We start from the raw sequence: 21,880 nt of genomic DNA, 5'->3' as shown, positions 1-21,880 counted from the left end.
GGCGCGGGGCATGCTGGGCAATCGGGAGGCGGCCGGACAGTCTCCGGGCGGAGGTATTAGGCACCGTTGCCAGGGAGACGGCGCGGGGCATGCTGGGCAGTCGGGGAGGCGGCCCGACACAGTCCCCCGGCGGAAGTGTGCCGCACTCCAGCGGGCGGGGAAAAGCGGGCCGGCCGCGGGCGTCCGGCTTCCCTAACCTGACAGCCGCCGCTTCGGAGGTACTGCCCAGTCTTCCTCAGCGACGTCGCCCACCCCACCCCCATCCCCCCGCGCGCAGTCCGCTGCCCCTGGCTTCGCGGAAGCGGGCTTCCCGGTGACGTGAACCCGGGGACTTCCTGTCCGCGCTCAGGTGCGGGGCTTCCGCCTCCAGCCCCGGCTCGGCTCCGCAGGGTTTCTGACGGGGCTGGGCCTGTGGGAGGGCGCGGCCGGTGGGCTCTGCGGGGGGCGGCGGCGGGCTGTGAGCGCCCGCGGGCGCGCGTGAAGGCTGCGCCTGAGGACTGGGATCAAACCTGCGCGCCCCTCTACCCAGGTCGCATTTGTTGAACCCCTGTGCAAGGCCTGTCCTTAGCGTGGGATGCGCGGACACGGCCTCTGCTGGCATAAGCCTTACGAGACAGACCCCTGAAGAAATAAGTATACAGGGTAAGGTGCTGAAATAGGGTGACGTGAGTCAGACGCAAAATGCAAGCGGATGCCCCAAACCTCAGGAATCAAGATAAGTTTTAGTGCAATATCTTTAAAAATCATAATGACACACACAAAAAAGCCATGCTTGACAGAAATCTCACGATTTTGTTAACAGTACCATGCTGAGCCATCTTGGAGCCTAAGGCCAAAGGGAGAACTAGCAAAACTGATCCTGGGACTTAAGTTAGCCAGATATTGGAGGATACTGCCTGTAACAGGGCCACATATGCAAAGACAAGAAGATGGGAAGAGCCTCTGGTTGGGGTAAAACTGGACAGTTAGATTACACGAGACATGAAAACTTCCCAACTATGCCAATTAAGATGGGCCCACAAGCCAATGCCCGAAAGATGTCCCCAGACTCTATTTTCAAAAAGTAAAAACTGGATTCATATCATTGGACACACTTTGATTAACTGAAGCCCAGTGCTTTCTGATTCATTCATTATGAGATTGAGAATATAATTTCTATGGTTTATGACTTTTTACTTTGACACCACAAAACAGATATTCTGTGTTGTAAGATGGTGACTATTACCTATCTCAATATCAAAGTCCTCAGAAGTTCTAACTAGTGTATCAGTAATAGACTTTAATCGATTTCCCTTTAGAATCATCAGCAACCTCATTTGTATCCAAAGATCAAACACCACGAAACCATTGAATCTGTGCCTGTAACACACAGGGGAAGCAAAAAAGAATGAAAAAGTACTCGGCTAGTTGGTGCTGCCTGAGGATGTACATAAGAATTGAGATGCTGACACCTAATATGTCAGATTTAAATAGTTCTCTGTAACACTGGCTGTTGATTTGATCATTGCTGGAAGCAATGACTTGGTCCCGTGCAACCAGCATCAATTAAAAGTGGGTTCTATTGTTTTAAACAGGCACTTCTTCAGTCATCATGGGTATCCGAGGACTAATGAGTTTTGTGGAAGATCATAGCAATGAGTTCTTCACTGATTTGAAGTTGCGAGACACAAAAATTATCATTGATGGCTATGCTCTCTTCCACAGGCTTTGCTTCAACTCAAACTTGGAGCTCCGGTATGGAGGGGACTATGATTCTTTTGCAGATGTTGTACAAAAATTCTTTGAATCGCTGTTTTCTTGTAATATATGTCCATATGTTGTATTAGATGGAGGATGTGACATTTCAGATAAAAAGCTTACAACTTTGAAGGATCGAGCTAGAGAGAAGATCCAGACTGCCCATTCCCTTTCTGTTGGTGGGGGTGGGTGCGTATGTCCCCTACTCATCCGGGAAGTGTTCATACAAGTTTTGATCAAGCTGCAGGTATGTTTTGTCCAGTGCTTTTCAGAAGCAGATCGGGACATTATGACACTGGCTAATCATTGGAATTGCCCTGTGTTATCATCAGATAGTGACTTTTGTATTTTTGACCTGAAAACTGGGTTTTGCCCACTGAATAGCTTTCAGTGGAGAAACATGAACACTGTTAAGGGCACACAAGACTATTACATACCTGCCAAATGCTTTTCTCTTGATGCGCTCTGCCATTACTTCAGCAATATGAATAAAGCTCTACTACCTCTCTTTGCGGTGCTATGTGGAAACGACCATGTTAATCTGCCCATCATGGACACATTCATAAGTAAAGTACATCTTCCTCTTGGAGCTGCCAGTTCTAAGGGGAGGCGACACCACCGAGTTCTGGGACTTCTGAATTGGTTGTCTCATTTTGCTGACCCTACTGAAGCACTAGATAATGTTCTGAAATATCTCCCAAGAAAGGATCGAGAAAATGTTAAGGAACTTCTCTGTTGTTCCATGGAAGAGTATCAGCAGTCCCAGGTGAAGCTGCAGGACTTCTTTCAATGTGGGGCTTATGCCTGTCCAGAGGCCTCGAATCTGGGTGTACCGGAATGGGTTCTAGTGGCTTTGGCCAAAGGTCAGCTCTCTCCTTTCATCAGTGATGCTTTGGTGCTGAGACGGACCATTCTTCACACACAGGTGGAAAACATGCAACAACCAAATGCCCACAGAATATCGCTGCCCATCCGACAAATCATTTATGGGCTTCTTTCTAATGTTTCTCCACATCTGGAAAACTTGTCCTTGAATGCACCGCCTCCTCGGCCTCTAGCTTTCAGTGAAATGGAAAGGATTAATAAAAATATAAAAACATCGATTGTTGAGGCAGTAGAACTGCCCAAGGATCATTCTGACTTAAGCAAATTGACTGAGGTAAGTGTTTATAATACTAATGTAATTTTTGTAAAGCACTTTATAGGTTACAAAGTGCTTTCATGTCAATTTTTAAAAAATTTATCTTTATTGTTGAAAGTATTACAGATGTTCCCTTTGATCCCCCACTGATCCCCTCCACCCCACATCCACCCCACCCCCAGGCCTTCCCCATACCAATGTCTGTGTCTATAGGTTATGCATATAAGCATGTAAGTTCTTTGATTAATCTCCCCCACCCCCTCCTTCCCTCTGAGATCCCTCAGTCTGTTCCATGCTTCTATGTCTCTGGATCTATTTTGTTCATCATTTTATTTTGTTCATTATATTCCACATGAGTGAGATCATGTGGTACTTGGCTTTCTCTGATGGGCTTATTTTGCTTATAATACTCTCCAGTTCTCTCCATGCTGTCCCAAAGGGTACGAGGTCCTTCTTCTTTACAGCTGTATAGCATTCCATGGTGTAAATGTGCCACAGCTTTTTTATCCACTCATCTACTGATGGGCACTTGGGCTGTTTCCAGATCTTAGCTATTGTAAATTGCACTGCTATGAACATAGGGGTGCATAAGTTCTGCCATTTCACCCAGTCATCCCACTTCTAGGAATATATCCTATTATCTCTCTTAATGTAACAAACTGAGGTTGGTTTCATATTGCCCCCACTTCATAGCTGAGAAAACCAGGGCTCAAAGTGGTATCTATGTAATACCTCAGCGAGGGAGCATGAGTACCAGGACTCACACCTAGATCTTTTAGGTCCAAATCTGCCATTTCACTTTTCACTGTTCTTCAGTAGTCTGTGTTATCTCTGTAATTATTACTACTACTCTGTTGTTACTAGCTATTACTACAATTGGGTTATATGGCTAACAACAACAAATAAGGAATAGGAAAAAAATTCTGAGCTACCAAAAAAAAAAAAAGTGTGCCAGAAGGCATTGATCATAGGCATACTTTTCTTAGGCTTTTGATTTATGGCATCATGGTGACTTGCTTAGTTTAATAATGAAAACATGACTCAGCCTGCGTAAGTGTTGCTTAAACCTGAGTAACACTCAGACCAATCGCCTTTTCAAGGTAAAAAATAATCCTTATTGGTCCCAGTGTTCACTATGTTTTTCATATTGCATAAATATATTAAAATTACAAATAGATATGAAACCACTTATGCTAACAAATTCACAAATTAAATGCATATAAATTTACAATACCAGTTTCATTGTCCATTAGGGTTTTTCTTAGGTCCAACTACATATTCAGATTCACAAGACTCTCATAGATTACTCTTGGTGTCAGTCTGCTCAAGGATGTAGGACAGCAACCATAGCTTCCCAGCAGGTTTGAATCAGGCTCCACTCTTCTGTGAGACAGTGCATCATTCTATGCCATTGGTTCTCCACTGGGGATGACTTCGTCCCCCAGGGGACATTTGGCAATGTCTGGAGACACTTTTGGTTGTCACTGCCTAGGGGGATAGAGGGAGGAAGGTGTTGCTACTGGCATGTAAGGAGTAGAGGCCAAGGATGCTGTTTAACATCTTACAATGCACAGAACAGGCCCCCAGAACAGAGAATTATCTGGCTCATATATCAGTAGTGCCAATGCCTGGCCTACAAAGCCTCCCATTATTGACAGCTCAGGCAGGAGAAAATGAGATTCTCATCAGGTAGCTACAAGAGCCTCCTTAGCAATGGGGAATGACTGCTAATGGGAACAGGACTTCTTTTTTGGGTGATGAAATGTTCTAAAATTAGTGATGGTTGCACAAGCTTATAATTATGCAAAACCACTTTAAAATGGTGAATTTTATGACATGAATTATCTCAAAGAAAAAGTCTTACTGGCCTCCTTCCCCACAGGACCCAACCTTTCTTGTAACAATTCTATTGACATCGCTTCCGAGGTCCCTGCAAGGTACATGCTTAATTACAAGTCACTGTACTCAGGAAAGCCCCATGATATGGGGTCCCCATCTGGTGTTTACAGTTTATTTATAGTTCAAGTCTAGATGCAGTTTTACAAGTCATTTTTATCATGCTAGGTAACACAGCTCACTTCATCACGTTTCCAGGGTTACAGAACTAGAATGTTGAACACAGGTCAAATTCCAAACAGAAGAGATTTATTAAAACTTTACCCACAGCAATAAAATTGAAATTAGCAATGTTCTAAAGGATGTCTTGCTGAAATTACATTTCTACTCATAACATAAATGGTGCTGTGGTGGAAGGTTTTTAAAAATACTTTTTTATGGCTTTGTTGAGAAGTAATTGATGTACAGTGAAGTGCCCATACTTTAAGTGTGCACTTTTATGAGTTTTGGTATATATTTATATCTGTGAATCCATCCTGCAATTAAAATAATGAATGTGTCCATCACCCCTAAAAGTTTCCTCTTTCCTCTTTGCCATTCATCCCCTCCTGAGTTTGCACATACAGCAGAGTGCAGATAATTGTACAGCTTGATGAATTTCCCCAACTCTACACGGCCATGTGAAGAACACCCAGATGAAGGCTCATTGTCAGCACCCCAGGGACTTTCCCTAGTTCTGGTTCTAGTCACCCCTTTTCCTACTCCCTATAATCACTATCCTGACCTCTAACATTGAAGAGTTTTGACTGTTTTTATACTTTATAAAAATGGAATCATACAGTATGAATTCTTTCATCTGGCTTCTTTTATTCAACACTATGTTTGTGAGATTTATTGATGTCACTGTGAGTAGTTGTAGAAAATTCATTTCTCACTGCTGTGTATTATCACAGTTTGGGAATATACCAAAATTGGTTTTTCCACTTTATAGCTGATGGGCATTTGGGTAGTTTGCAGTTCGGGCTATTACGCATAGTGCTGTGAACATTCTAGTGCACGTCACTTAGTGAAAATATGAACACATTTCTATTGCATATATATAGGAGCGAATTGCTGGGTTATAGAATACACCTATGTTCAGCTTGGAAGATACATGCCAAATGGATATATGCCAAATGGTCTTGTAAAGTGGTTTTACCAATATTCCTACTAGCAAGCTTATGAGAATTCCTCTCCCTTTATATCCTTGCTGATACCTGGTATTTTCTATCCTTTTGGAAAATTTTAGCTATTTTGGTGGTGGTGTAGTAGCATCATTGTAGCCACTTTTAGTGGGTGTTAATTTGCATTTCTCTGATGACTTATCTGAGCACCTTTTCATGTGTTCATTGGCCATTTGGACATTCTGTTATATAAGTTTCTGTTTAAAGTCTTTTTCCCAGTTTTGCGGGGGAGAGGGGGTATTTTTATACATGGGCTCTTTGTTAAATAACATGTATTGTGGTGAGTATGCTTTCCCAGTCTGTAGATTGTTTTTTAACTCTAGTATGTGTTGATGAACAGAAGTTCTTAATATAGACTAAATTAAAATTTTATTATTTATGGTTATTACTTTTATGACTTACTTGAGAAATTACCATCTACTTCAAGGTTATGAAAATCTTTTCTTTGCCTTTCATATTTAGATCTACAATCTATCTAGAATTTATTTGTTTCTACATAGTGTGACATAGAGATCAGGACACTTTTTCCCACATGTGAAAATCCAATTGAGTCTATGAGTGTCGCAGGCTGATTATACTTGTTGCTAAGTGGAGATGAGAAGTGTTCTTCTCATCACTTAACTGGACTCAAAGTAAGGTGAAATTTTAGTTCACTCTCTATGCAGTGATGTCGTTTGGCTTTCCCTTGGCATAAGTTAATCAGCTGTGTATTTAGCTCAATCTTGTTAGCTCTAATTAGCCCACAATAATTCTAAACCGTATCAAGCACAAATGTGATTCCAGAGACACTTGCAGGTACAAGTATAGAAACTTTGTGATAGTAGCTGTTCATTGTTTTTCTTAACATGATGTGGTAATAATACTTTATCTGCTCTGTGCCAACTGTTGTTAATAGAAACTTTATAGTCTCTCATTTAATTCCACAGTAACCACATAGGATAGCGTTTCCACTTTGGTTATGTTAGTTGCACTGGACAGAGCGCCACTCAAGTTAACCAACAAAGGATAATCATAAGGAGAAATGGAAGTGGGTCATTCTTGGAGAGTAAGGCAGTGCCACGACCAGTCTCTCTCTGGACACCTCTGCCTCTCCGTGTGGCTGCTGCTTCTGCACGCTTGTTTTTTCTCTCCTCCTGGGAGTTGTTACATGAAATAAAACCCAACCAGATTTAAGGCTCTGAGCAGAGTACCCCTTTTGGAATGGGCTCCAATGGTGGGCTCCACGGGACATTTTGTGTAACTCATTATAATGCCCATTTTACAGTTGATCAAACTATAGAAAAGCTCAGAAACTTGCCCAAGGCTGTAGAGTTAGTGAGGGACAGAACATCTGACCTCAAGCTCAGACTCTGCTTTGTTCATAAGTTGTAATTTGGCTAGAGAATTCAGTAACTTAAGCATTATGTCAGTAAAGAATTCATGTATTTTCTTAGCCTTTACTTAATGTGTATTTCTACCAGTTTAGGAGATTATAAAGAATAGTTTTTGTTTTACTTTAAGTAATTAATGCTACTTCCTATGGTGGGGGGGATTGATTATACTACAAAGCATTTTAATATTTCTAATTTTAAAAAAATTATCACAGTATTAAATAATTAAAACCAGTACTTATAAATCATTTAGTGCTATCATGCACTGATGATGAAACTATTTTGTCAATTGTGACGTGTTTGTTTTGTTTTGTTTTTTAAATCCTCACCGGAGGATATTTTTTCCATTACTTTTCAGAGTGGGGGAGAGAAACGTCGATGTGAAAGACACACATTAATTGGTTACTCTCGCCCTGACTAGGACCGGGGATTGAGCTTGCAACTGATGTATGTGCCCTTGGCCAGAATCGAACCTGGGACCCTTCAGTCTGAGGGCTGACGCTCTAACCACTGAGCAAACCCGTCCAGGGCGTGAAGTGTTTTATTTCAGGTTAACATCTTATTCTCAACTGTCAGCACTTATTAACTACTAATTAGGTATTTGGTGCTGAGAAATGTTTCAGACTGTCTCATTCTTTCAGAAAGTAACAAAAGAAATTCTTTTCTGACTGCATGCAGACACTAGAAATACAACTATATTTTTCTCTTAAAGTTTGATTGTAAAGTCCCCCTGAAGGTGCCTTCCTAATAGTCTTAATTTCCTCATCTGTAAAAGTATGTGGCCTGTAGGGTCCCTTATGGTTCTTCAGCTTAAAATTCATTAAGGTAAAGTTATTTCAACAAGTAGTCCAAAGCCCTCGTAGCTGTTCACTTCTTTTTACTTGAAGTGCACTCTCTAAAACATGGAGTAAAAGTGAGTGTGGTGTGTTATTGCAAGCACAATGCAGGTAGTCCTTAAATATTCCTATCTCCCTTGAATATACCTCTCACCTACAAGTAGCCACCCTGGGACAGTCCCTGTGTAGGAGAGTACAAAGACAATAGCACATTCAACTGGGTAGGGACATGAGGCAGGACACCCCAAAAAACAAAACTGTGATATGCCACAAGGGTGCATGTAATCTAAGTTTCTTCTGGTTATCGGTAATGGAGTCATGGAGAAGGTGTACTGCCAAGTAAGGGATTAGTTGAGTATAGATCATTGTTTCTCAAAGCGGAAGAGTTAAAATGCAGATTTCTGGGCTCCCTCAGATTTGCTGAATCAAAATTTACGGGGTGGGGCCTGGGGATTGAATTTTTAACAGGCTTCCCAAGTAACATGTGCATTGAAGATGCTCAACCAGCGTACTTGGAAGATGGAATGACAAGAGCAAGGGCTGTGTAGTGGGAGTAGACGTGCATCCACTCAGTCAACCGTATTTATTAAGCACCTTATTAATGTCCTAAATGCTTTTGAGCGTGGCTGATTTTTTTACACAGAAGATAAACTACACAGCAATTTCATTTGCATTAAAACCTCTTCATTGGGGGGGGGGAGGCATTCCCCAAAGTAACTTTTAAGGTGTTTGGTATGTATTTTCAGCTCTCCTTGCCTAGACGGCAGACACTGCTGTTAGAAACACTAAAGGTCAAACAGACCATCCTGGACCCAATCCCTCCTTCTTTGAAGTTGCCCATTGCTGTCACTTGCTACTGGTTGCAGCACATGGAGACCAAGGCAAAACTACACCATCTACAAGCCTTGCTGCTGGGGATGCTGCTGGGGCCCTTGCATGCCATAATCAACAGCCCTGGTAGGTATCTGGAATTCCAGAAGTATATTTTTGCATGTTACTTACATATAATAAAGTTAAAAAAATTCTTGGATTATCTACTTCTATCGGTTATATCAGAACTTAGGAATGGAGACAATATATCACCTATTCATTGGTAAATAGTTTTGAGCACTTCCATGTGCCAGGCTCAGTGCACAGCAGGGAAGTTGTACTGATACCACCTAATCCCACATGCTTTTCGGCACCTAATGCTTTTCCTATAAGTGGGACAGTGTGATCTATCAGCTGCATTTTGTATCCCACCTTTTCTATTCCTTCCTGTCTATCATCAATGCAGCAGCAACATCATCACTAACTTATTTAAAATTGCCCATTGGTGAAACTTCTGAATACCTACAACTATAATAAACATTCAAGTTTGTGCTGTTTCTTTTACTTTTTCTCTCCTGTAAGTTTCGATTAAACTTGTAAGTAGTGATGGTAGCATTAGTAACTTCTCTACTGGAGAAATAGACTTCAAGGCAGTATCGTCTTCATTGAAATATCAGGTGAAATAAATGTCGATGCATTGGAGCACTTCAGTTCTCTAACAGAATTACTCTAAAGATTATGAATGCTGTAACACTTTGTGTAAACATGTATAATAGTTAACACCCTCTAGAGCAGTACTGTCTAGTATGATAGCTACTAGCCATATTTCAAGTGCTCAGTAGCCACATGTAGCTAGAGGACAGCACAGATATAGAACATTTCCATCACTGCAGAAAGTTCTACTGGCTAGTGGTACTCTGAAGTTTCCTTTTTAAAATAAGTTAAATGAAATAATGCACCAGCATGGACTCCAAGAAAGCCCAAGTGTGAGAGTAGCTGCCAGAAGGGATTGGTATATGACAGCCAGCTTCATGCAGAACAAACAAGGCCCACTAATGGTTAAGACACAAGTTTAGGGTATTTCCTCTCATTGAATAACTATAGTTTATGAAAATTCTCAGAGCACAAGCCTATTAAGTTTTTACCTGAGTCCAACAGAAGGGGCATGCAAGGGTCTGTTTCTTTTCTTTTAGGAATTGTGGACCTGGCACCCAGGCAAACTCAGTGTCTTGCTGCTCGCTAATTGGTCAACGGTGGGCCTCCTTTTTATTACCTTCAGGTTGGTCCGGATGTCATTTTGTGCGCCCCTGCTCAAACCAACCTGCAGAAACTTACAGCTGCACACAGCAGTCTTCACTCCCCACGCTTGTTGCTTCTTGCCCTCCTCCTCTCTGTGAAGCAGCAATGATCTGCCACATTCTCTATGAGTCATACTTTTGTTTTCCTCCCGTAAGCAGAAGTTAGTGTGATTTGAACACATGCGCTGTTTCTTTAAGTGCACTATAGCACGGAGGTCTTGATGAAAGGACGTTTGGTGGAAAGAGAACAATAAAGAGAATGATATTTAATAGTAATTTATATTTTTCAGAGACAGATTTAGGGTTTGGAGAGTTTGATGCAGATATATTTAAGGTCAAATGGTAGACCAGTGGAAGAGAGTGTTTTAGGGGAAAAAAATTGGGGGTTGAATAAAGTTAGATTGTCATTAAAGAGGCATTTCAGTATAATATTTCAATTTATACAGCAAGGCTTTTACGTTGGCATTAAAATAGTAAAGAGCCAGAAAAGAAAAGCATTTTGGTTATTTAAACCAATTTTTTCTTTATGGAATCTGAAGTTTTATATATGGAGAGAATTACAGACTGATACAGTGTTTTGGGAACTACTTCCCTTGGGTTGTTTCTTTATCTAGATAAGGAAGATCTGCGGAAGGATGGTGCTAAGATGTTGTATGAAGAGTTCCAAAGAGTGAAGGCGCAGATGCGGTCGGGCACGAGACTGGATTTAGACACAGCTCACATCTTCTGTCAGTGGCAGTGCTGTCTGCAGATGGGGATGTATCTTAATCAGCTGCTGTCCACGCCTCTCCTAGAGCCAGACCTAACTCGGTGAGCACCAAGGGAAACTAGTTCAGATGGCTGCACACAGAAGCAAATACTTTACATTTAAAGCAAAGGAGTTACTTTTAAAAATAATCAGTGTAACTGGTCTTGGAACGCTATTATAACTAAAGAGCTGGAAACAGGAAAGATATTAAATTATTCCCACATTCCCAAAGAAAATCTCCATGACTAGATCCAATTTTTAAAAATCAGTTCCAAAGTAAAAGTTAGAGTCAGTTGTTGGTAGGATATAATTTGCTTCTTCATTTCTTTTAAGTCCGTTCAAATATTACTTTACAAAAGCCTTTTCTGACCATCTTAGTGAAATATTACTTTCTACTTCCAGGTACTGTAGTCCTATTACTTTTGTATTTCACAACAGCATTTCTTACCATTTGGCATACTGTTCACTCATTCACTGAAATACTTATTAAATGCCTGTGCTGGTCTATGTTAATGACGAACAAAGCATCAAAAAAGAATCTCTGCTGTCAGAGGTTTTATTCTAGTGAGATGACTATTAGATGCATAAGTGGATTTTATCTAAAGTTTTTGTTTTGCCAGGCAAGTATAAAGGCAGACACGGCCTGTATGCCAGAAGTGATTATGTTTGATTATGGAGCTTAAGCTGGGTAAGAAAGAAATGAGGGCAGTGTGTGGGCCAGTGAAAAAGTGGTAGGATCAGTGGTAGGACGTCAGGGTGACTGTCCATCTATGAGGTATTAGGAATGAAGGTAAAAGATGGCTGGAAAATGGAGTTGAGATTGTATATATGCTTTGTCTTTCTCCACTTGAACATAAACTCTGAGGGCAGGGACTTGTCCATTTTATGTACTGTCGTAGCCCCAGTGCCTAGCATATTGTAAGTATGCAAATGTTTGTTGAATAAATGATAGAGGCAGTCAAAATTTGCTGGTATGACTTGAAATGTTTCAAGGTGAAAAGCTTCCTAGCAGTAAACTGTGGTTAATATGTCTCTGGGCCTCGTATGTGAACTAACCCTAGAACCCTTTACCAAGTAAGATTAATTGGCCTTAGACCTATGGATACTTTATTTCTGGCCTTTAATAATTTAGTTCATTCTGGACTGGATCCTCTCTAGTTACTAGAAATCCCTTTAAAACAAAACAGGATAAACAAGACCAAACAGTTCTCTTATTGATTTCAGTAGGAGGACTGTTCTTGCATCTCAGCACTACTAATTTAAGGCTTTTTAAATTATGATTTTACATTGATTAAATAATGGTTCTACATCAGTTGCTAAGGCACCAGTTGATCAACTCTGGCAGTTAAGTTACATATTAAATTCGTGGCTTCCAGTTAATCCCATCTTATATTTATAAAGTAGGTCATTCGTCCAAGGTGAATGATGACTTCGCAAATGATGCCATTAAATTTTCTCTTATTTCAACAGACTACCTGTTTGGTTTATCAAAGCCATTTTCAGTTCCTTTTCTTTGAAGTGTTCAGAGTCCCGCTCAACTTTCAACTAGATGTAGAACCAGCAAGCATCCATCATTGAATTTGATGTTAAAAATATCACCAGCCAAGAAGTAATCTTTTTAATAACAACTCAGTTCCTTCCTTCAAGGAACAGGTTATTCTTAAGTAATTTTAATAATAATTTTATAGAGGCGCTCAGTGTTTAGATGCATTTGTTGAAACCATGTTAATGATGGTTGTCCCAGCAACTGAACCTCTGCTATAACGCCCTTCTCTCTCCCCCGTTGAACAGATTGTATAGTGGAAGCCTGGTGCATGGACTATGCCGACAACTGCTAACATCAACCTCCGTAGAAAGTCTTCTGAGCATGTGTCCTGAGACAAAGCAACTTTATGAACACTTGTTCAGTGCCACAAAGTCATATGCCCCTGCTGAATTATTCCTACCAAAGGGTAAATCAAATTCGAAAAAAAAAAGGCAAAAGAAACAAGGTGCTAGCTCGTCAAAGAACAGTGTGGGAACCACCACAGACAATAGATGTTGGTACAAGGGAAGCAATCGGTTCCGGCTATTAACGGTTGAAACCATGGAGGAACATACTGAGGCCTCAAAGTTTGAATAAACTCAGTCTGCAACCAGAAGTATAATTCTTAAAATTTTTCTATCTGCCTTGAAATGATTAACTTTTTTCTTCAGAACTAACCTGTGAGGAGCTAAACATTGCATTCGGTAATCTTTGAATTCCAAAGTATTTTGTATTCTGCTTTTAATAAATACAACCTGATTTAAGAAACTTCTGTATTCCTTACACATATTTGAAAGCATATTTGTACTTCTCATGTTCCATTTCAATACGTTAATAATAATAGTCTATAACCTTTAAATTGCAGCAACTCAAACTGCTATGTTTTCAAAAAGAAGTTCTACCTAGATTATTTCCTATAAACAGAAGCTGGGTTATTATTTCAAAAAGAATTTTTTACAACTGTTTCCTCTTCATGGGCCTTGGAAAACAGAAGCTAGGATGCCAGACAGAAAACATACTTTTAAGTACTTAGTAAATGAGACCATGGCAGGGTTGATGAGCACTTTAGATATGCTCCAGGTTCTAAAACAAAGGTTGAAACTCAAATGGCCCCAACAAAATAAGAAACAGCATCCTGATCTAGAGGAGGAGGAAACACTTAGAAGAAATTATGCAGCAATACCAGAATCTATTATTATTTTAGGAAGAGTGCATGGGGTTCCTTAGTAAGGATGTTTTTAGTGTCTCTAAAGAAATGGTTATTCCCAGAAGAATCAAGAAAAGAGCAGTCAAATGCATGTATTTTTGAGAAGATATGTATTTTTCCAGCAAATAGTGGATCTAATGTGGATGAAAAGCACATAAGATCTTGTTATATCAAAAATCTCTTTTCCTTGATTCCTGGAGTTGTGGAAAATATATCAATATAAGTGTCATATTTCCTGGCTCATCAACATTGCTTTTTAAAACCATCAGCTCTGCATGGAAAACCCACATTCCCACTTCCACTTTGGTAAATAGCTGCTTTCACAGGCACCAAACTGAAGAGTGTACAGGCAACAGAGTTCAGTTAAAGGTCAACTGAACTGTATCAGTCACCTTTTTCATTAAAAGTTTTTCAAAGGGCCCCTCCTTCAGTAGACTAAGAAGACAGGTTCCCTTCTCTAGCCATTTCAATAAGAGCCATTTACTTGAAATTACCCAGCCTTGCAGTAGTTAAAAATCTAATAATGTCTGTTAACTATTACTCTCTGAGAATTCAGGATAGTTCCCTACCCCAGTATGTATCTTCTGTATGTATTAAATGAGAGGCCATAAGCACTCCCCAAGATATTTGAGGGGGTTACCAATGAAATAATGACATATTACCTGACCCCCCAGGAGACATAAGCTGCTTGGAAAGACAATACAAAATGAAATAAAAGAACATTTTATGAAGCAATCTGACAGGTGCAAAATGGCAAAGCAGACTGAATGCTATAATGAGACAGCAGTCACCAGACTAGGAGGTAAAATAAGGAGAGATTCTCAGACCTGGCTTTTGAGCTTGGCTTTAAGACACTGGGATGTGATTCGGATGAGGTACAGGAGGCAATGGGAGCCCCTGTGCTGAAGCAGAGTGTTATATGTCCCATATTCCAATTGTAAAATCTGTTTCCTATGTTTTTAATCAAATCTTTAGGTCTTGCTCTTTCTGAGTTCTAACTAATAAAATTTCACCTGATTCTTTGGAAATGTGTGTCTTCAATAATTATGCAGTTTAAGTGACAAAAGGAACTTGGGAGAACTAAAATGAATAAATTTTAGAAATAAAGGAGAAAAACATTTACTGTAATGCAATCATGTTCTGTGTTTAGTTGTGATAAAATTATACTTGAACTTTATTTTTATAAGCCCTTCCAGAGATACCTGAACCTAGGAAGTTTAATATGTATCTCCTGTAAATATAAACACTAAAGGCCTTTCATGATAACTGACCATGAGAAAAAGAATTCAAATTAATTAGTTTTAGAAAATACAGACCTCTGCAGCAAGAAAGATCTCAGAATTGCCTTTCCTCCTTTGTGCATAAAATAAATGAATCCATGGTTATGCCTGTTTCCCTACTGTCTAGGGGTAAAATGACATGCCCTTTTAAGTTTCACAGCACAGTGCCTGGTACTAACACCACGCAATAAATGACAGCCATTACTGTTATACCCATGCATGAAAACCAAGAACAAAGCAAGGGATCTGGGGAAAAGTGAGAAAGTGCTGAGCAGAAAAATCAAGGTGCCATGAGACCAGGGGTTGCCAGAGCTAATAGAATTTTGCAGATGCAAAGGAGGTTAACACAACTATGGCTAAGATGAGAAGAACAAGGTTGTAAGAATGTTGAAGCAACTTCGGCAGAAAGAGCTGTTAGGCTGAAGCCCCACTGCAAAGAGTACAGAAGTGCCAAGAGAATGAAAAAAGACCAGAACAACTATCCCTATGTGCTTGTGCCCTTCCTGCCTTTTGTCTTATCAAGGAATTTTCTGTATTTTTAAACCCACTTTGAAAGAGCTCTGGATGTGTTTAAATATAAAAAATTAAGAGATCTTACCACTTCTTAGAAATGTCCCCTTCCTACAACTTCCAGGGTTATTTCTTGGCCCTACCCACAAACCACAAGGTCAAACCCAGTTTTCCCCCTTAGGTTTCCAGAGTTCACTGGGCGCTGATCTCTAGCACATGCTGTTTGGCTGGTTGGCACAGCATGAACCCAGAGCAGCACCTGGAATGTAGTCACCCCAAGACCAGGCAGGAGAAATGATTTCACTTCAGTAAAAGGACAAACTCTCAGTAGTACTTACTCCAAACACAGTGACCTTAGTTCTTTCAGTGGGTGGATGTGGGGTACTTGGTATTTATCTCACCTTTTGTTGATGCATTTCAGTCAAGACAACTGAAAATGATTTTGCATCTTGTACCAATCTGAAATTCAGTACTTATTTTGGACAGATGTATTAAAAAGATGCCTCCTCGCCAGCCAGGCGTGGCTCAGCAGTTGCGCATCAACTTAGGATCCAGGAGATCACTGTTCAACTCCTGGTCAGGGCACGTTCCCAGGTTGCGCTCTCGATCCCCAGTCGGGGGAGTGCAGGAGGCTGCTGATCAATGATGACTCTCTCATCATTGATGTTTCTCTCTCTCTCCCTCTCCCTTCCTCTCTCTGAAATCAATATATTAAAAAAATAACAGATGCCCCCCCACTTTCAGCAACAACTACTTTAGCCATACTGGATAAGTAGCTTTGGCATTTCTTCCCAGCTCTGAATAATGCTAAAATTCAAGTCCATCCAGCTGTAAAACTTCTAAGATAAGAACCCATGCTGAGGAAAGACATTTTAAAACTCAGAGGCTTGACTGCACCAGGTAATATACTAGTCTGTTAAAATGGGAGAGACGAATGAGACTATACATGGAAAAGTGTTTCCCGCTAGTTTCACTAGATTCAGTTTTCAGGAAGAGAAATCAAATTTCACATGAACATGCTATAATGCACACAAGTTTTGATAACATTTAGATGTCTGGTTAAAAAGGCTAAGTCTCTCAATATATATTTATATATCTGTGTTTCTATATATATATGTATGTATGTGTAAATAAATGTGCATAGATGTGTTCCAATAAAACTACATATATACAGACACACATGTATGTACATGTGTTTAAGAATTTTCTCATTACTACTTTGGAGACACTTGGACATTTCTGTATACAATATAACCTACTGTCATCAGAATCAGGGAACACATGGTAATTTTTTAGAAGAAAAGCTGATCAAATGCATCAGTATTGGATATTTGAATTTTTGTAAGACTGAATCATTTGACTCTGTGAGAAAATTAGCCATCGCGTGAGCTACCATACAAGATAAGGAAAACTTCCCAGGAGTATTTTTACATATAGTAGAATGCTTTTTGAAGGATTAACTGAGGTGCTGGTTCTCGAAAAACTGCCATGTGTCTACCTAGGCATTACTGTCCCCATATCTTCCTGTGTCTGGTTCATGCCTGTTGCACATTATGGAGGAATAAATCGAGGGATGCTGGCAGGAAATAGAGCATGTCTACTTCGCAGTGTCCCAGTGCTTACTATCATGAATAGAGTAATTAATTCCATGAAAGAGGAGGGGTTACCAGACGAATCAATCTACCTGTTATTAGATGAACTTGCTCTGATGTGGAAACATTTTTTTGAGTAAATATATATTAACATCACTCTTAAAAAATGGGGTTTGTAAGTGTACCAGTGAGAACTCTAGATTGCTAAAATTGCTATAGTAATCAGTATTTTTATGCCTTCATTAAAATACTGGCAGGAACCCTGTTTTCAGATTTCTGATTCAGTTGTCATTCATTCGTGTAGGATGGGGTATAGTTGAAAAATGGGAGAATCAGGGGCTCTGTTGTGGATATGTTCAGACATTACCTTTTAGGTGCTTAAGTGAAGACAACTGCTGGGCAGCTGAATATATGCCTGGAGCCTAGGTTAAAGTCTTTGGGTTATGAAATGTTTTCCTCTTCTCTTCTATTTACAAATACCTCCAGTAAGTATACTGTACTATCATAGTCAGAAACGCTTGTAATAACTGAAGCCTCAAGGAAGGATGGCATCAAGAGAGCAAACTTCTGGTGTTCCCTTGTCTTGTCCCAGGAAACTATGGAAAACAAGAGGTAAAAATGGTTGTAGGGTGGAGGGTGAGTGTTGAAATCTGGGAATGGTGATGTCTACAAACCCAAGTTTCCAAAACAAAGTACTGTAGTTCTTCAAGTTCCCAGATTTATGCAAGTTGTTTTTTAAAGACAAACTAATGAAACTGACCATATAATAACCATAATGTATTTTGTAAAGCAATAAGTCAGACAGACAAGGGCGGACCATAAGAGAAATTCACTACGAAATACTGTCATAACTTTACCTTAGAAATTTGATAAACACAAGGCCAATGTGTTTTGGTTTACAACATTCCATTCATAGAAAATGAGTTAGAGATTGTATTTTTTACTAAGAGTGGGCTGATAGGATATTTTGGTTTCTACTACTAAATTTTGTCTTCCCTAAGCAAGATGTCCTGAGAATAGACTGAGACTCTTTTTCTCCACACCAGAGTCTTGTTGGAAACTCAGAGGAGTCACTGATACCAAATCTGGTATCAAGTGCATCCATCCCAAAGAGAATATCCAGTTGGGAGATTGGAAGGAAGATCACTTCTTTTCTGATCCACTGGATGCAATGCATAGGCCTATTTGTCTCTTTTGAATACATGAGTAGGTAACCTTTTCTGTAAATAGCCAGAAAATGAATTATTTTAGGATTAGTGGGTCATGTGGTCTCTGTTACAACACCTTAACTGTTATAACATGAAAGTAGGGATTGAAAATACATGTGTGTAGCTGTGTTCCAATAAAACTTCATTTACAAATCCCAAAGCAGAGTTGGCCCGCAGACCAAAGTTTGTCAACCCCCAAACTAAATCAATAGCCCCATGTGGGTGAGTTAGGGAGATAATGAGGTATTAAAATAAATTGTTTCACTATCTTGTAACACCTCCAGCTAATAATTCATGGGCCACAAGACCGTTCCGTGTAGAAAGATACTTAAAAATTCTAATGCAATCCTATCATGTAACCAAATGGATGTGAGAATAGAACATAAAAAATATTTATTTTTAACTCCATAAAATTGATCTAATAATGCTTAAATATAAGGTTTGTCATACCTTTCCTATCAAGCACACATTTTCTATAATCACCTATTTTGGGGGGACCTGCTATATATTACTCCAAGGATAATATTTTGTAAGGTTCACATAACAAGTTCTTTCATACTATGCTTTTAAGATGCAGACTTGATGAAAAAGAGGTGGTCAAGGCATTACAGTATTTTCTTTATGACCATAAGATGGCACCAAACTGTCATTTCTCAACTAATGTGCACTTCAGTATACTTATCGGGAAGGCCTGAACAGAAAATTGCTTTTAATAGAGCTGAGCGGATTGGTATTTAAACAAACAAACAAACAAACAGTTTTTAAAAGCATATTTTGAGTTCAAAAGGTAGAAATACTCAGAACCCAAAAATGAACCTCTAGGCTCATGTAGAATAATTTGCCCAATTTCCAGCACTGTGTACTGTTAATATTGTGAGATGTGGTTTCTACTCAGAGGGTTACTAAATGGAATAATGCAATATTGCTGAAGAAATAATGGTGATGGGGTAACCTTGATTTAGATATGAAAGGCAGTTCTGCCAGGCCTATCAGCCATGGGACTACCCCAGAAATGTGGAACTTTGCCACAATATTTGTTAATTTGGCTAGACTTGAGCAAAAAGGGACAGGAATGACAAAGTCAGGTGTACACAGTGACACACCTGCACATGAACACTACTACTTGGAGCAGCTATACAAATACAGGAAGCTACACTCATGTGTACACAGGAACACTGGCATGTTTAGATTAGAAAAGAATTTATAAGGATCAAAACTAATGGCTCAACACAATACAATATACAAATGATGTATTATAGAATTGTACACTTGAAACTTATATAGTCTTATTAACCAGTGTCACCCCAATAAATTTAATAAAATAAAAAAATTTAAAAACAACAAAAAATCTAATGGCTCAAATATTTTTCACTTCCTTCCCCAAATTTCACCCCTGAAATTTATTTTGAATGAAAAAAGATCCAATTTCTGCCTAGATTTATCAATGAAGTGGCTTTCACTTAAATTTTTAATGCTTTTTTAAAAAATATATAGTCCCATAATTTTATATCCAAACTTATGGCTGCATTTATTCTTAATAGTATTTACAAGAAACTGTACTACACACACACACACACACACACACACACACACACATACACACACACACAATCTTTACAGCAATCTAGAAAGGCCATCCAGGCTGCCTCTTCAGCTAATCTTTGAAAAACAGGTAAAAATTCTGATCCTCAAAATTGAGGCAGAGGAAAAGGGATTTCAAGTTGAAGGAACAGTTTCTAAAAAACCAGTAAGTGGATTGTGTTGGCACACTGTGTGGAATATGAGGCTAAAAAGATTCAAGGAAGACTTATGAGTTAAAAAAAACAAAACAGTTTTCTACTCTCCTGCCATAAATTACTTGTTTGGAGCAAGTAGCTATTCTCTATTGTTAATGCTAGTCACCTATTAGGTTTCCTCCCACAGCAAACTTCAGTTCAAGCTATGCAGTTCTTTGCTATATATATTCTCTCTCTTCTTAAGAAAGTGTCTTACTGCAAACATCAAAAAAATGTGTTACCAATCATTCAGATCAGCATTTTCTAGTCAGTATCTTAATAACAGATTCATTCTGAAAGCTTCATAATAAAGGAGGCTGAAATGTTCTCATCTTTCTCCCCTGCATTTTAAATTTATATAATTGTTTGCTGATTCTTCTACTTTCAAAAAACATCTTATTCTGTCAAAGCTGAGCTTACATTCACTTAATGCTTTGCTTTTACCAAAAACAAAACAAACAAAAAAACAAAAAAATGCTTTAACATGAAATTATTTTCCTACTACATTGTAATTATTCAGCCATGCTTTAATTCATTGTGTTCTAGGGACCTCATCTAACATGTGCCTTGGCAAATCTCAAGGACACCACAAAATGCACATTTCAAATTACCCACTAAAGGCTGCTCAGCTTTGCTAATTCTCCCAACAGCCCTACTATCCAAGCCAGGGAGCCAGAACCTGGGGTATCTTCCACATTTTTCTTTTCTGTCTGGTCATGTCCATGCTCTCTTAGAAGATAGTTATTTTATGCCTTTGTCTCCATAGTGACTGCTACAGCTCACTTACCCCTCTACCCCTTAAGCTTCCACAATTCTCTAGTCAGTCTCTCTGTTTTGTTTCTATAATCTACCCTCTGTGTTTCCACCAGCACGTTACAAAATAAAAATCCAAACTCGCATCACTCTTGAAATCCTCTAGCATGGTACAAGTCAAGTGTCTTTTCCTTTACCAATACGCTCCTGTCAATCTGTCCAACCCCTCACATTACATATTCCCTGCCTAAATAGCCCCAGACTGTCTATGGTTTTCATCTGTTCCATCCAGCCCCCACCAATAACACTGCAAAGGCCTTGCCATTTGGTTGCAATGTCCTGCTGCTTCTTGGCTGGAGATTCCCAACTTCAGGATTGATTCAGATGCCACTAGTTCTGGGAAATTTGACAACTTCATCCAGTGAAGTTACTTCTCTCCTTTGGCTACTGCAGCATTTGGGGCAGCATTTCCCACTGTGTTGGATGTATTTCACTTTGTTCTCCAGAGTTAAGACTGAGGGCTTCCCAAAGGCAAGAAACTACCTCTTATTTCTTCATAAATCTAAACCTACAATATTTGCAGACTATTATATCTACATTAATATCAAGGATTGGTTAATCATTATACAATTTTTAACAATAACCAACTCTAAAAACAAAAATCCCAAATATGGCTGTCCAACAAGAGAGTCAATAGTCATACCAAGTGCTAGCTGAGCTCAAGGATGCTTAATTGTCAGGATGGTATGTTTATCCAGTCACATACCAGTTAGAATTAATATCTACCCACACCATGGTTTAGTATGCAGATCAGCTAGTCTAGATTGCAGCTTAGTCTAAAAAGACATTTCAAAGATTTCCAAATGCCACTGTCAAGGTAAACTACCAGTAAAATGTGTGCTGGATTCATTTTAATGTAATGTATATTTTTAAAATAAATGTGCACTACTACCCTTCGTAAAACAGCTTGGTAACAGTTATATCTCCTGCTAACCCTGTCCATGAGCTACTCAAGGGCAGAGATGCCATCA

General features: G+C 39.4%; 2 protein-coding genes across 3 annotated transcripts in view; one reads left to right on the top strand and one right to left on the bottom strand.

Moving 5' to 3' along the window:
• Positions 1-156: 156 nt before the first annotated feature.
• On the top strand, positions 157-13,292 carry ASTE1 (asteroid structure-specific endonuclease 1). The gene is made up of 5 exons (XM_016224342.2): positions 157-218; positions 1,575-2,896; positions 8,890-9,100; positions 10,866-11,061; positions 12,791-13,292. The coding sequence occupies exons 2-5, from the start codon at positions 1,592-1,594 to the stop codon at positions 13,119-13,121; spliced, it is 2,043 nt and encodes a 680-aa protein (XP_016079828.2). The 5' UTR covers positions 157-218; positions 1,575-1,591; the 3' UTR covers positions 13,122-13,292.
• The window catches only part of ATP2C1 (ATPase secretory pathway Ca2+ transporting 1), a 92,999-nt gene continuing 81,661 nt past the window's right edge, over positions 10,543-21,880 (bottom strand). For both annotated transcript variants that reach the window (XM_016224339.2, XM_016224341.2), the window contains exon 28: positions 10,543-11,053. In XM_016224339.2, coding sequence (XP_016079825.1) covers positions 11,042-11,053 — 12 coding nt within the window. In that variant the 3' untranslated portion in view covers positions 10,543-11,041. The remainder of the gene's footprint in view (positions 11,054-21,880) is intronic.

This window comes from Miniopterus natalensis, chromosome 15 (assembly GCF_054644295.1).
Source record: "Miniopterus natalensis isolate mMinNat1 chromosome 15, mMinNat1.hap1, whole genome shotgun sequence".
NCBI lineage: Eukaryota > Metazoa > Chordata > Mammalia > Chiroptera > Miniopteridae > Miniopterus > Miniopterus natalensis.
This window is presented reverse-complemented; position numbering and strand designations above follow the sequence as displayed.